This window comes from Neopsephotus bourkii, unplaced genomic scaffold, assembly GCF_033783945.1.
Source record: "Neopsephotus bourkii isolate Nb327-2 ecotype Australia unplaced genomic scaffold, CSIRO-AGI_Nbou_v1 NB_272, whole genome shotgun sequence".
NCBI classification, from domain to species: domain Eukaryota; kingdom Metazoa; phylum Chordata; class Aves; order Psittaciformes; family Psittacidae; genus Neopsephotus; species Neopsephotus bourkii.
Genome location: NW_026900781.1, coordinates 2,842,467 through 2,855,945, shown reverse-complemented (window position 1 = coordinate 2,855,945; position 13,479 = coordinate 2,842,467). Strand labels below are relative to the sequence as shown.

Here is a 13,479-nt window from a genome sequence, read left to right as displayed (position 1 = left end):
ACACTCAGAGGCTGGAGGATACAGAAACAGAGAGAGATGATGCACAGTAGTGTTAGTAGGAATGTGTGGAATGAGAAACTGTACAAGATTAAACAGAAAAATGAGGAACACAAATGGAGACTAAGGGAAGAAATGGTGTCTAGCACACTGGCAGGAAGGCAGAAAAACAGGTTATGTGCATTGGAAGACTAGAAGATTGAAGGAATGAGAAATGAAGGAAGAGCAAGCCAGCAGGTACTCCAGCTTTCAGCTGTATTTGGATTATTTTTCTCCCTTTCTCAAAGACTTCTTCCGCTGTATCGCCCCACACAATAATGTCATCAATGTATTCCAGGTGTTCTGGAGCTTGCTCCTGTTCTAGTGCAGTATGGACCAGTCCATGGCAGATGGTAGGGCTGTGTTTCCACCCCTGGGGCAGTCGGTTCCAAGTGTACTGGACACCCCTCCAAGTAAAAGCGAACTGTGGCCTGCACTCTGCTGCCAAAGGAATTGAGAAAAATTCATTGGCAATATCAGTCGTGGCATACCACTTGGCTGCCTTTGACTCCAGTTCATACTGAAGTTCTAGCATGTCCGGTACGGCAGCACTCAATGGTGGTGTGACTTCATTCAGGCCACGATAGCCTACCGTTAGTCTTCACTTTCCATTGGACTTTCACACTAGCCATATGGGACTGAGCAGGTTATACTGATCACTCCTTGACTCTCCAGTTTACAGATCAGCTTATGGGTGGGAATTAGGGAGTCTTGGTTGGTGCGATATTGCCACTAGTGCACTGCTGTGGTCGTGACTGGCACTTGTTCTTCGACCTTCAGCAACCCCCCAACAGAAGGATCCTCTGAGAGACCAGGCAAAGTGGACAGCTGCTCAATTTCCTCAGTCTCCAAAGCAGCAATACCAAAAGCCCATCGGTACCCTTTGGGGTCTTTGAAGTACCCTCTCCTGAGGTAGTCTATGCCAAGGATGCATGGAGACTCAGTAGCACGCCGTGATCGTATAGTGGTTAGTACTCTGCGTTGTGGCTGCAGCAACCTGGGTTTGAATCCGAGTCACAGCATCGCCCTGGCAGTACCATGGCGTTGGTGGAGACATTGCTGTAATCTTCTTGGTCACATCTGTGGGGATCTGGCAACATCCATCTTGCCATTTTTTTCCCCAGAATTGAACCTCCTGTACAGGTCCCTTGACCTTACTCCGTTTTATGGCAAAACCGGCTTTCAGCATTCAAGCTTCAGAATTTAAGCTTCTTAAAGGAATCTTCCTTCATGAAAGCCTTATTAGAGGAATGTCATTTTACTAGTACTTATCTGCAATTGAATTTCTATGTTCAGATGCTCCCACACATACTCATTAGTGACAGAAGTGCAGCAAAAACCAACCAGGAAAAAATGCACACTGTCGTCAGACAAGTACTTTTCTTGGTTACTTATTTATTTCCTACAAAAACAATATTTATTAAGACTCCAGTTAGTGGTTCTACAGTTTGTGGAAAGAATTCTTACAGCATTTTTTGGTTTCAGGCTGAAGGGATGAATGAAAACTGAAAGCACAAGTGCTTTCTTATGGAGCTTATTTAAGAGTTATGCCCTATCTGACCTCTTCTTCAGCTCTGAAATCCCACGGAGAGAAAGACTGATGAATCTCAAGAGGACACAGACTGCTTCAAGCTTTGAATTCCCCAAAGCCTTGTGAGGGTTACCAGGAAAAGGAACACATGGAGCCCAATACACTGCACTGAAGAGAGATAGCTAGTGTCTCAAAAAAGCAGGGAACCAACTCAATCTGCCCTAAGCAAAGTGGAATGATAACAGCTGTTGAAACACTAGCATCTACTTTATGGCAGACCTCTGCAGCTAGCAGCAATGGAACCACACAAACAGTAAGAAAGATCAAGAGAACAGTTTTATGTGAAAAAGGCAGTAACATTACATGAGGGAGAATCTTCTTAGAAGGCTCAGCTCTTTGAAGAGCCGGACCAGAGGCTGTGGGTAGGAGAAAGGCAGCATGGACACGTCTGCATTAGAAAGGATGATGTCTGATAAACAGGGTGTGGGGTTTCTGATTTTGTACCTGGCCAAGGTCTATTTCATAAAGTAAGCAGCTGGGTCCTCAGCTGGTTTCACCAAAGATAAGACAAGGTGGTTCTGTGTTCCTACAGTACTTCACCTCTGTGACTTTGTTGCAAATGTCCAAATAAACCCAATGCAGTTTAAGACAATATTAAGACTGCTGTAAATTGTGCTTCTTGCATAATGGTTCTTAATAGCCAAGGATCCTCAGAGTTACCTGTTCTGCCCTGTCCCCTCACCCATGCCAGCTATGACAGATCTGCAGCTCCTGAGAATTCCTTTGTGTGAAAGAGAGTCCACTGACTATTCAGAGGAATTTTCTACATATTTTATACTTCCAGCTAATCTCCCTATAGGTATAGAGCAGAACAGATTACTTACCAGTAAAAGCAAACACCCAAAACATTTTGACTAACAACACTTCACCTGACACGTTACCAGTTGTCTCAATACATGGATGTTCGGTATATTGTGCACTCACTCTATATGTATAGAAAAAGCAATGAATGCATGTATAACCAAGCAGACCTTGTCTAAAGTGCCAAGATCATTTTCTGTCTGACGCCCTTCAGTATTGCAGCTGGAATACTGATAAGTTATATGACTTTATTAAATAGTAATTGAGTTACACACTGAACCAGCTCATAAAAAATCTATATATTTAAAATAATTGAGCATAGCAATTACTGGCTCTTATATAAGCGCCTTTCCTAACCAGCATTATCTGTAAAACATTTATTGCAGCACAAATTACAACATTATGCAGTTATTAATGCATTCCAAATTTTAAACTGATTGAAGTTTACTAGGAGGGATAAAAAAAAAATCATTATAATAATAGCCTGCCCTGAATATTTTATGGAAATCAGAGGCATTTACTAACTGCAAGCTCTGTATGAAAGAAAGGAAGTTAATCTGACTAAAAAAAAAAAAATTAATGTGACTTACCACAGAGACTGGCTCATAAAAATGTTAAGTCAAATTAAAAACAAAAAGGAAAAAATTTGTGGCTCGTTATATTGACTAGGTTGCTATGAGGAATAGGGAGGACAGGTGCGCTTATGCCTGTACCCAACAGCATTTTCTGGGTTTTTCTTTCTTTTTTTTTTTTTTCTATTTTAAAGCACCACTGTTGTACAAGACCCATTTCCAACAAAAAGCCACTACCTTGGTGATAGGTTTGCATGTGTTTGTATGCCTAAGACTTCTATCAAGAAAAAGTAATGGAATTAAAAAGAAACTGGTAGCAATATACATATGAAACTGTTCTGAATATTAAAAAATATATATTTTTCTTCAACTATTGCAGCCTCAGGCTTCTAAGCAATTAGTTCCTCTGTTAGAAAACACTGAATTTCTAAGAAGATTTCATACAATTATAGATTGGTGACATGTGACTACCTCAACAGAAACTGCAAAAGGTGCTTCTAGAGCTTCACCTTGTCTCCTTTACTGGTAGGAAATGTCTTAACAGTAGAGCAAAACAAAATTTGCCTTAGGCAGCTGCAATAGCTCAGTCATCCTTACACATAACCGGGTACACAAGTAAAGGACTGCATGTCACAATACAAGGGTTTTTTCTTCCTTCTCCCTACTTTGGTCATTCACATAATTTATTCTCCATGTTTCTAAGCATCTAATTTATCCATTTGTTTAAATTACAGATCATTAAAATAATTTGCATTTTGAAATTAATAAAGCAGCTTCCATTCAGCCACATCTTTTTTAATTCCATGCCTGTTTCAAAACTCAGCCTTCTTATATCTTCTACATCTGGGTCCTAAGGGCTAAACTCTCACAGAGAAAATGCAAAAGCCCTGAAATGCCTGTCCTGGTCCAGTTATTTTAAACTGATCATCAGTACACCTACACTCCATTCTGCAACGAGTTAAGCAACATGGCTTTCCTGCTGCCAAGTACCATGTGCTCATTTTGCCCATTTTATGCTTCGCAATATATTCATTCTATTAAAGCAAACATAAAAAACTCACCATGTTCACAAACAATACTCACAATGCACAGCCGATATTCAGCTATCCAGGTTTATACTCCTTGGCAAGTTTCTAATTTTATTGAAAGCAATTCAGAGCATGATAGCAGGAGTGGCTCCCATACCTGATGGTCTGTGTAGCTTCCCCTTTAATTAAGGGTTGGCCTTTTCCTTCTTTTTTTAGCCAACAGTGAAACCAGGAAACTGAAATGATTGCTGACTTTTAAGACCTTTTAATACTCAAAACTAGATCTGAAAAACTGCAGAGTAGCTTAGCCCATGTCCAGTATAGTACTTTTCCAAATCTTAGTGAGAACTCAAACATCACATTCTATTATCTTTAGAACTTGTTTTATACTTCAGAGGGGAGTAGGGAGTGATTTTGCAAGCTGTGAGACCACAATTAAACTACTGCACTTGAATGGAATAGGCTTTAAAGTCAGGGTGTTTCCTTACAAGAATTTTCTACTACATGTCTGAATTTACTTTCCTGTTCAACTTCCTACAGTATATCCTTTACAGAACGTGGCACAAATGAAAAAATAATTAGGTTTGGGGTTTGTATTTTTCAAAACTTTAAACCAAGATGCTGATAATTAAATGTGCCTTTGGTGTCACTTTTATAAGCCCTAATTATGCCAAACCAGCTGCACTAGTCTAAGCTTTAAGCCTCACATTTCTAGCTGCAATTACCGTTACATATAATATATTCAATATTAATTAGGTTCTACTAGTGCAATGAGAGTCCAATTATAACATTAATAGCATATCTTATAAGTTACAAAAACCAAACCACCAGCTCAGAGTCTACTGGATTTGCTCTAGCAGTGGTGAATTTAAGTCTTGCACAAAGAGTTTTCAACACTAAGAAACTCTTTAATCATCTTGATTTGAGAGGATTATGACATGGATCAGTTTTAATATGAATGGCATGCTGGTGAAATTCTTAGTGTGTTAAAAGAAAAAAATCAAATTAAATACACAGTTAGCCCAACTAAACACCATTGGAAGATTAGGTTAAGCTTTAAATACAGTATGAGCATAATTCTTCAGATGTTAAGTCCCAGGAAACAATCACTTTCAAACAATCAGGCATTTAAAAGAGAGAAGGTTCGACATAACTGCTAAACTGTCAGGGAAAAGGACAGCGAAGAATATGGGATGCATTCTTTCCTACTATGAATATTTTCTTTATAGCTATTTCCGTACACTCAAAAAATGTGCATGTATAAACTCACTGTGTGGTTTATTAGTTTCCGATTAAAATAAATTAATCCCTCATCAGTGACAGCCAAATGCAGCCAACTAAAATGCCAAGAGTCTTTCTCACTGTCCCTCAGGAAAATATTAAATAAAAATATATAAAAAAAGATATGATGGTGATGAGTGTTTCCATTTTTTGAATTTGAAGGAGCTTTTTTTAATAAATCTGCAAAGCCAACTGAGGAATTGCAAGGAGCCTTCAGAGCAGACAGTGAAGCTATACTTAACCCAAACAATACTTGAAAGCAATCATTATCACTGTGATTGGAGTTGGCTGCTTGCTCTCCATCAAAAATATAACTCCATCTCAAAATAAGACTCCTTACTCTAAAATGAAACTGAAAATGACAGAATTCTATGATTCTTCTTTCAAGAAGGTGGTAAATATATTCAGATGTACTGAAAGGCATGAGATGGGCAGGCAGGTTAAACCCAAGCAGCCAACTGAGCCATGAACAACAAGCTGTAGGATACAGATATGTTAGGTCATGTGAGTATGAAAATGTTTTCAGTGTTTGCAGATCTCTAACATTTCTTTCCTTCCTCGGTGGTATGATAAAGGTCAGCTTAGTATGTCAAAAGAAGCAGGAAGAGAAGCCAGCCACAACCTGGTCTGCTTGAAAGAGGCAAACTAGTTTGTTTCTTTCATTAGCAAGGAAGCATGGTAGTGAGACTTGCCCACTGTGAACTCTTTTTTCTCTGTAGAGAAGGGGCTGCACAGGTGAAAACTGAGCCAGGTGACTTTCCTGTGATGCACCAAAAAACAATGCCAATGCTGATGAGGGCAGAGTGTTTCGGGCTTTGCTTACTTCAATACATCTTCTTGTTTCTCATACCCCACTGACAGAGTTGTAGTCAGTGGGCTCTTAAACTGATCTGACTGATGAGGCTCTCTAGGGAAAGCTTTTGAAGGAGACTATCACCTACCTCTGTTTCAAAATGTACATCAACCAGCTAACAACTTCCACTTCCCACCTGCAGATAGATAATTTGGTGGAAATACTTAATCAAGCTCCTGTGCTATATTTAACTCAACAGATAGTCCCACAGGTGAAAAATATTCAGCTAATGAGGAATAAAGAAAAAAATTAATAGCAAAACAGGCTATAAATTCACAAAATAATATGCCTTTGTCATGTTTAACATCATCACAAATCACACAGCAGTTCAGTCCCTTCAAATAGTAAAGAACAGAAATAAGGTGGAATGCTGATCTCTGCAACACTCTATTTTTACGGTCCAACTGGCTTTCTGTCAAGGGCAGTCTCTGACAAAGAGGGTTGGCTGGGCAGGAGGATACTGAAGTTGCAGCACTCCACACTAACAGCTCACAGCTCCTACAGCCTGCCTGGCCTGTGCTTCAGGTCACTACATCTTTGTGTGTGACCAGAATAAATGCTTGGAAGACAACAACTGTGTAGATGTCTCTGTGGGGTCAATATAGTACATTTTCTTTGAACTACTTCACCACAAGGTGAATCTAAGTTCTGACTGCAGTGGAGCTCCCACAGAGGGTCTGACTCGAGTAAAAAGACCTTTGTTCTGATTTGTCAGGATTTGTCCTCTTTCCTCAAATTTTGCCTGCAAGTGCTGCTGTCTCTCACAGGCAGACAAATAAGGGCAAAAAAACCCCAGATGAGCAATTCAAGTCCTTCAAATCCCACATGTAGGTGTTTATTTCCTACTGCTTTGCTTTTCCAGAGAGAAGCCTGCTATTCATTTATATGGGAAAGAACAATAAAAAGGAACATACAGCAACAGACTTTGGTTACCAAACATGGTACAGTATGCTAACTCCTCTTTTACACTCCTAAGATTCAATAGAAAACAAATAAAATAAAGAATCTATCTGCATGCATAAAACCTAGTGAAGTTATATTATCTGAATTATGCACACCCTACAATTAGTATATTGCTCAAGAACAGTTCCAGCTGTAAAAACTGCTACCACACTAGCAATTTCAAAAAATTATTTCAGATATGCTGTCTCCAAATATTCCCAAAGACAAAGGTAAACTTAAACAACTGTAGCTATAAATCTCAACATTTCCTATATCTCTGAAAGGCATCATCGCATCCTAGGGAAATATATACTAAGTACACTGAAGAACTTAAAGTAATCAAGTTGTGTAATATCACTAACAATCTTACAGGTGCATTTTAGTGGTTAATTGTAATGGTGAAATACAAGACATTTTTTCCTTTGGGCAGACCAACTCCTTTTCTTTACTTTTTTGTAGGGCAGAACTGTGGGAAAATGTTCAAAATATGTTTTCTATTATGTTTTTATCAAAAACACGAAGACAGGATTGTATTAGTTTAACTTCCAAGGTATACTAAAAGTTATATACAGCCTCCTGTGGTACACAAAGCCAGGAAAGTAGCGGTTATGCATAGGTACATTTCCTAAGCAGAAAGAACCTTTGTAAATTCAGTTAGCCAGAGTAAACAGGCAATTCAAGAGCTATACAAGCATATTATTTCACTGTTTCAATGAATTTTAACTGAAGAGCAAAAGCCACTGTGTAAAATAGTGTCTATCTCAGTACTGACCATTATCTTGAAGGACTCCCGTGGAATCTGTCACTGTCTGTTCTACTTTAGTGGAGTTGTTAGAAAAGTGCCGTCTGGACACAGAATCCTCCGGATTATGGCTTCTTTTGTCTTTCCTTTTGGGAAACTGAGGTGAGGAACTGTTTTCTCCTGGGTCACTGGATCCAGTGGTAGATTTAGACTGCCGATCACTTCCCTGAAAATAAGTGTACATAGTTATCATTGATACAAATAACAATTATTTTTTTTAGTTTCCATTTTAATTCAACTTTTTAATGCTAAGGATTGTCAAGTGTTAAAGAAGCATATTAATTTTAAATCAGTAAAGTGATAAGCTATCCAGAAAACTGTAACTATCTCATCAACTTACTATAGGATCCAACTGATTAAATGTTCCTCAACAATGCCTAGAAGAAAACACCACATTTGTTATAGGCAAATAATGTTTCATTTGATGAACAGAAAGCTAGGGGAATCTACATGCATGCATGTGATATACAGCTATATCTCATCTATGCATATGTGTGGAAAGTCACAAGATGTAACAAATACAACCTGTAAGGATTCATTGGCTGTCTAAATGAGGCATGGGCATTAAGCTAAGTGTCAAAAGCAGATCAAAGAGGATGACAGTCTGGCAGCAACACTGACTCCAAGTGGACACTAAGAAAGGGGTTTGCCCACACATCACCTCTGCATCACCTCTGAAGACATTAGCCAGTTCCTCTGCTTGCTCTGTAACGTATCTAGAAACAGAACCAGAAACCTGGTCTGTACTTTTACTGCTCTGATGTGTGTATGATCCTGCATGTATTAGCCAGAGATTTTACTACTTGCCCACACTTTTCTTCAGTGTAAATCTGTTCATAATCAACATCATAAAAATCTGAACTGTATAGGTTCTGTTTATATCACTCCAGGCTTTACAAAGACCTTACCAACTGAACACCCTCACCACTGCCTCCTACTTTTGCCATTCTAACAGCACATGCAGTTTCTTCCTAATCCAGTACTGCCAAACACTGGAACTGTTCACCTATCACTGACTTAGCTGAATCACAGAAGACAAATAAATTCTACTTCACTATTTTGCTTAGTGTAGCTGCATGAACAATTCATGCCATTTTAGAACTTGCCCACTAGAAAGGCCTTTCATTCTGTGATGGTCATACACAATTCATTTCACCTCACTGCTTAAGTTAGAAGGTAATACTATATAAAATTTAAATCTTTCAGAAAAATAAGTCCTGAACAAAATCCTGCATCTCTTTAAAATATCCTGCATACATTACTACATTTTAATGTGATTCTGCTAGTTTTCACATAATCAGTAGAAATCAGTTCCTTTTAAAATATCTTATTTAAACAGCTTTTACCATCTAATCTACCCTTTATCTACCGATACCATCAAATCTACCATTTATCCTTTCTCTATAAAAAGAAATAATGGCATGGCAATATTTCAGTCTCTTCTAATTCAAACTGGAGACTGTTACTCCCAAGCAATAATAGTAATAAAGAATAGATATCAAACTGAAGTAAACAATTGTATGATTTATACAAAGAAGAGATACAAGGACTCCCTGAAACAATACCTTAGCCTTGGCCATATTGACTACCATCAGTGGTCCACCTTGGCCTCCAATCGGGAGACTTGGAGGCACACCATACATAATGCCGCTGACTCCTTTGAGAGTTCACGAAGAACTAGTCTCGAGGAGAAAAGACAACGCAGGAAGAATCGTGTCCCACCTGTTCCACCCAAGGAGACCTTCTGCTGTGCTTTTTGTAGCCGGATTTGCCTATCCCACATTGGCCTTCTTAGTCATCAGCGCGCCTGTAGTAAGCGTGGGTAAATGCCCTTCCCAAATCTTCGTTCGCGAAGTCAAGCCATGAAATGTTGCACTACATATTTAAGAGCAGCAGTAGGTATTCCTGCCTCCTTACGTTTTGACACTTGTTATTAGTGTGTATTACAATCCCAGTGAATAAAAGTATCAAATAATTTTCTGTCCATGTTGTAAAATAATAATAGAAGAGGCAAGAATTTAAAGCTAACAAATGCTAGAACTGCAAAGCTCACATCTTAAAACCACACTGCACTTGAAACTATGTTCTTTACTGAGGTTTTATCTTTGACTGAATTTCAGCAGAATTGAACAGCATATTTTATTGCTTATTTTGTTCAGTGGCTCCACATTTTTTTGTTTTGTAAACACTGAATGGACATGATCAACTACTACAATTATCATGACAGACAGTGAATCTGACTTTCCACTGTCTTGTATAGTGAACAGCACTTGTACAGAATCTGTGCAAACAGATACTTACATTCTGATTTGGCACTGTTTTAAATCCACAGTGGACTCATTTGTACCTATATAAGTAGCTATACAAGTTACAAAACAGTGGAGGCTCAAGCTCTGTATTTAGTGGTTAGCTAGGACAAAACATCAGATAGGAAATTGGTTTAGAGCCTTATTCAGACTCAGCATGCAGAAACACCATTTTCTGCAAGATGTTTTTTGAAAGGTTCTGTGTTTTTCCTCTATGTATTTAGTTTAAATGAATAAATAAATAAACACACAAAGATAACTGCCATGGTTTATGGGAAAGACCTCAAGGCAGCAGCTGAACTTCGCTATGGAAGGTTTTATAACAAATAAAGCAGCCATTATTGCAATAATATTTTCTCAAATTTCTTCTGTCTAATTGTCACTGCAAATAGCTACAGATTCATCAAGCTTTTATAAGCATACCACCAGGTGGCTGTGGATTTTTTCACTTCAGATTTAATCAAAACCCAAAGGACAAGGATTTTCCATCTACTGGAATTAAGCAAAATTAGAAACATTTTATTATGGCACTTGATACTTACACTGCCTTTAGACTTTCGAGATCCCACAATTGGAGGTAGTGCAGAGGCTTTAGAACTGCAGAAATAAGCCATATTTTAGAACTGGTATGTTGTCACTACCATAGACATTATGTATCAGTCAGATAATGCCAAATCAGCTATGGCAACAGGGTTAATTCTTTTATTTGTTGTATATTTTTACTAACAAACATTACATTTCCCCACAATGCATACTTCATATACGGAAAATTTGCAGAGCAGCATTCAGTGAATTACTAAGTGAAAGATATCTGTAACTATGATAATGAAAAGTTCCAGCAATTAAAAAAATAATTGGTTTACATCAGTTGATCAACATAGCTTTTCAATGTCCTTAAATTCCTTTGTTGCAAATGCTGTTTCCCAAAACACTTTCAAATTATTTACATTGTCTATAGTTCAATTGGGGAAAAAAAAACAACAACAAAAAAAAACAACAAACAAACAAAACCCCAACAAATTAAGAAAAGTCACAATAATACTGTTTTGTGATACATGTTCAATGGCATATTTATGAGCTGAAATAGTCTTCTGAATTTCCATTTTTTCTTTCATTTTCATCTTCTCAACTTTCTCAAAAGCTATCAATAGCTTTACATCCCTACTAACCCATCCATCTATCCCTCCATCCATTCCTCATTATGATTTTGTACTTTACTGGTGGTACTTTGTAAAGATATTGACACACACAGGCATGTGAGAATTAAACCACACACCTATAGAACTTACCCCTGTGGCCTTCTCATTACAGATTTGCGGAACAGCAGATCACCATACGGCAACTTCTTAAACTTTTCTCTACCTGCTGCAACATAAATTTGCCCATTCTCCAAGTCTGACCCATTCTGAACAAGCTTTCCATCTATAGTGTAAAGTCTGAAAAATATGAAAATGTGTAATATAATAAACCCTGTTAGGTGCATTGAGTTGAAAGCTATATTAATCTAAATGCACTAAATCATGTTGAATTTCCAGATATGAAACCAAATAAAGTATCGTAGATGCCATACAATGATCAGTCACAATATAACAAGGAAAGACAGAGCAAAATAATGACCTAAATCACAATTTATATAAAGCTAATGAAATATGAAGTGCTATGAAAGATGAAACACTCTCATAATTTCTAAAATTAAATAAATTATTTTATACTTAGAAGGTCTTTAATGTCTTTCTCCTGACACCTTGAAAGGGATCTATTACATGAGTTCCTCACCCCACTCATACGACTTTCCACCTCCTATCTGTGCTCTAGTCGTTCATGGCCACCTAACTGCAAACCAGGACCTGTCCACCTACCACAGCATAGAATCACAGAATAGTTAGGGTTGGAAAGGACCTTAAAATCATCAAGTTCCAACCCCCCTGCCATGGGCAGGAACACCTCACTCCTGTACAAGCTTGTACAGGACAAACAGGTGGTCAGGCCCAGTTAGCATGGGTTTCTTAAAAGCAGGTCTTGCTTGACTAGCCTGGATCTCCATCTATGACAAGGTGACCCACTTACAGGATAAAATAAAGGCTGTGGACACTTTCCCACAGCATTCTCCTGGAGAAACTTGCTGCTCATTGGACAGGTGTACTGCTCATTGGGTAAAAAATGGCTGAATGGCCAGACCCAGAGAGTTGTAGTGAATGGGGTTAAATCCAGTTGGTGACCAGTCACAAGTGGTGTTCCCCAGGAGTCAGTCAGTACTGTCTAATGTCTTTATCAGTGATGTGGACAGGGGGAACTAGTGCACCCTCAGAAAGTTTGAAGGTGACACCAAGTTGTGTGGGAGTGTTGATCTGCTTGAGAGTGAGAAGGCTGCACAGAAGGATCTGGACAGGATGGATCAATGGGCCAAGGCTAGTGATATGAGGTTCAACAAGGCAAAGTACTGGGTACTGTACTTGGGCCACAACAACCTCATGCAACACTCCAGGCTTGCGGAAGAGTGGCTGAAAAGCTGCTTGGTGGAAAAGGGTCTGGAGTGCTGACTGTTGCTGAACATGGGCCAGCTTGTGCCCAGGCATCCTGGCCTCTATCAGAAATAGTGTGACAGCAGGGTCACTACAAGAAAGATATTGAGGTGCTGGAGTCAGGAAGTTGGTTAAGGGTCCAGAGCACAGGTCTTTTGAAGAGTGTCTGAGGGAACTGGGGTTATTCAATCTTGAGAAAAAAAGGCTCAAAGGAGACCTTATTGCTCTCTACAAGTACTAGAAAGGAGGTTGTAGTGAGGTGGGGATCAGTCTCTTCTCACAAGTAACAAGAAACAGAACAAGAGGAAATGTCTTCAAGTTGTGCCAGATAGGACAGGATAGTAGGAAAAATTTCTTCCCCAAAAGGGTTGTTAATTACTGGAACAGGCTGCCGAGGGGAGCATTGAGTCACCATCCCTGAAGTTTATTAAAAGACATATTTTCTGCTTAAGGACATGTTTTAGTGGTGGACTTGGCAGTGCTTGGTCAAAGGTTGAACATTACAACCTTACAGGTCTTTTCCAACCTAAAGAATTTTCTCATTCTATGATCTCTGTGACCCTTCGCTGTGCTTGCAGTGTGTCCATGTCTTTCTTAAGTTCCCTTCATTAAAGTACCTTGCTTTTCTAGGTGCCTCCTGCCATATGAAAGTTCCTTGGATTTCTAAGTGCAAAGACTGAAAGTTCGTAAAAGTGAAATTGCAGCTTTTTAAATTCTTGATCACATTGCTGCTTCTTATGAAGAA

The 13,479-nt window shown here is 38.7% G+C and overlaps 1 protein-coding gene across 3 annotated transcripts in view; it reads right to left on the bottom strand.

Annotated features, from left to right (window-relative positions):
• DCDC2 (doublecortin domain containing 2) overlaps positions 1–13,479 on the bottom strand; it is a 55,973-nt gene that overhangs the window by 19,559 nt on the left and 22,935 nt on the right. For all 3 annotated transcript variants that reach the window (XM_061346388.1, XM_061346389.1, XM_061346387.1), the window contains 3 exons: positions 11,502–11,648; positions 10,755–10,809; positions 7,877–8,072 (listed from right to left, as the gene is read on the bottom strand). In XM_061346388.1, coding sequence (XP_061202372.1) covers positions 7,877–8,072; positions 10,755–10,809; positions 11,502–11,648 — 398 coding nt within the window. The remainder of the gene's footprint in view (positions 1–7,876; positions 8,073–10,754; positions 10,810–11,501; positions 11,649–13,479) is intronic.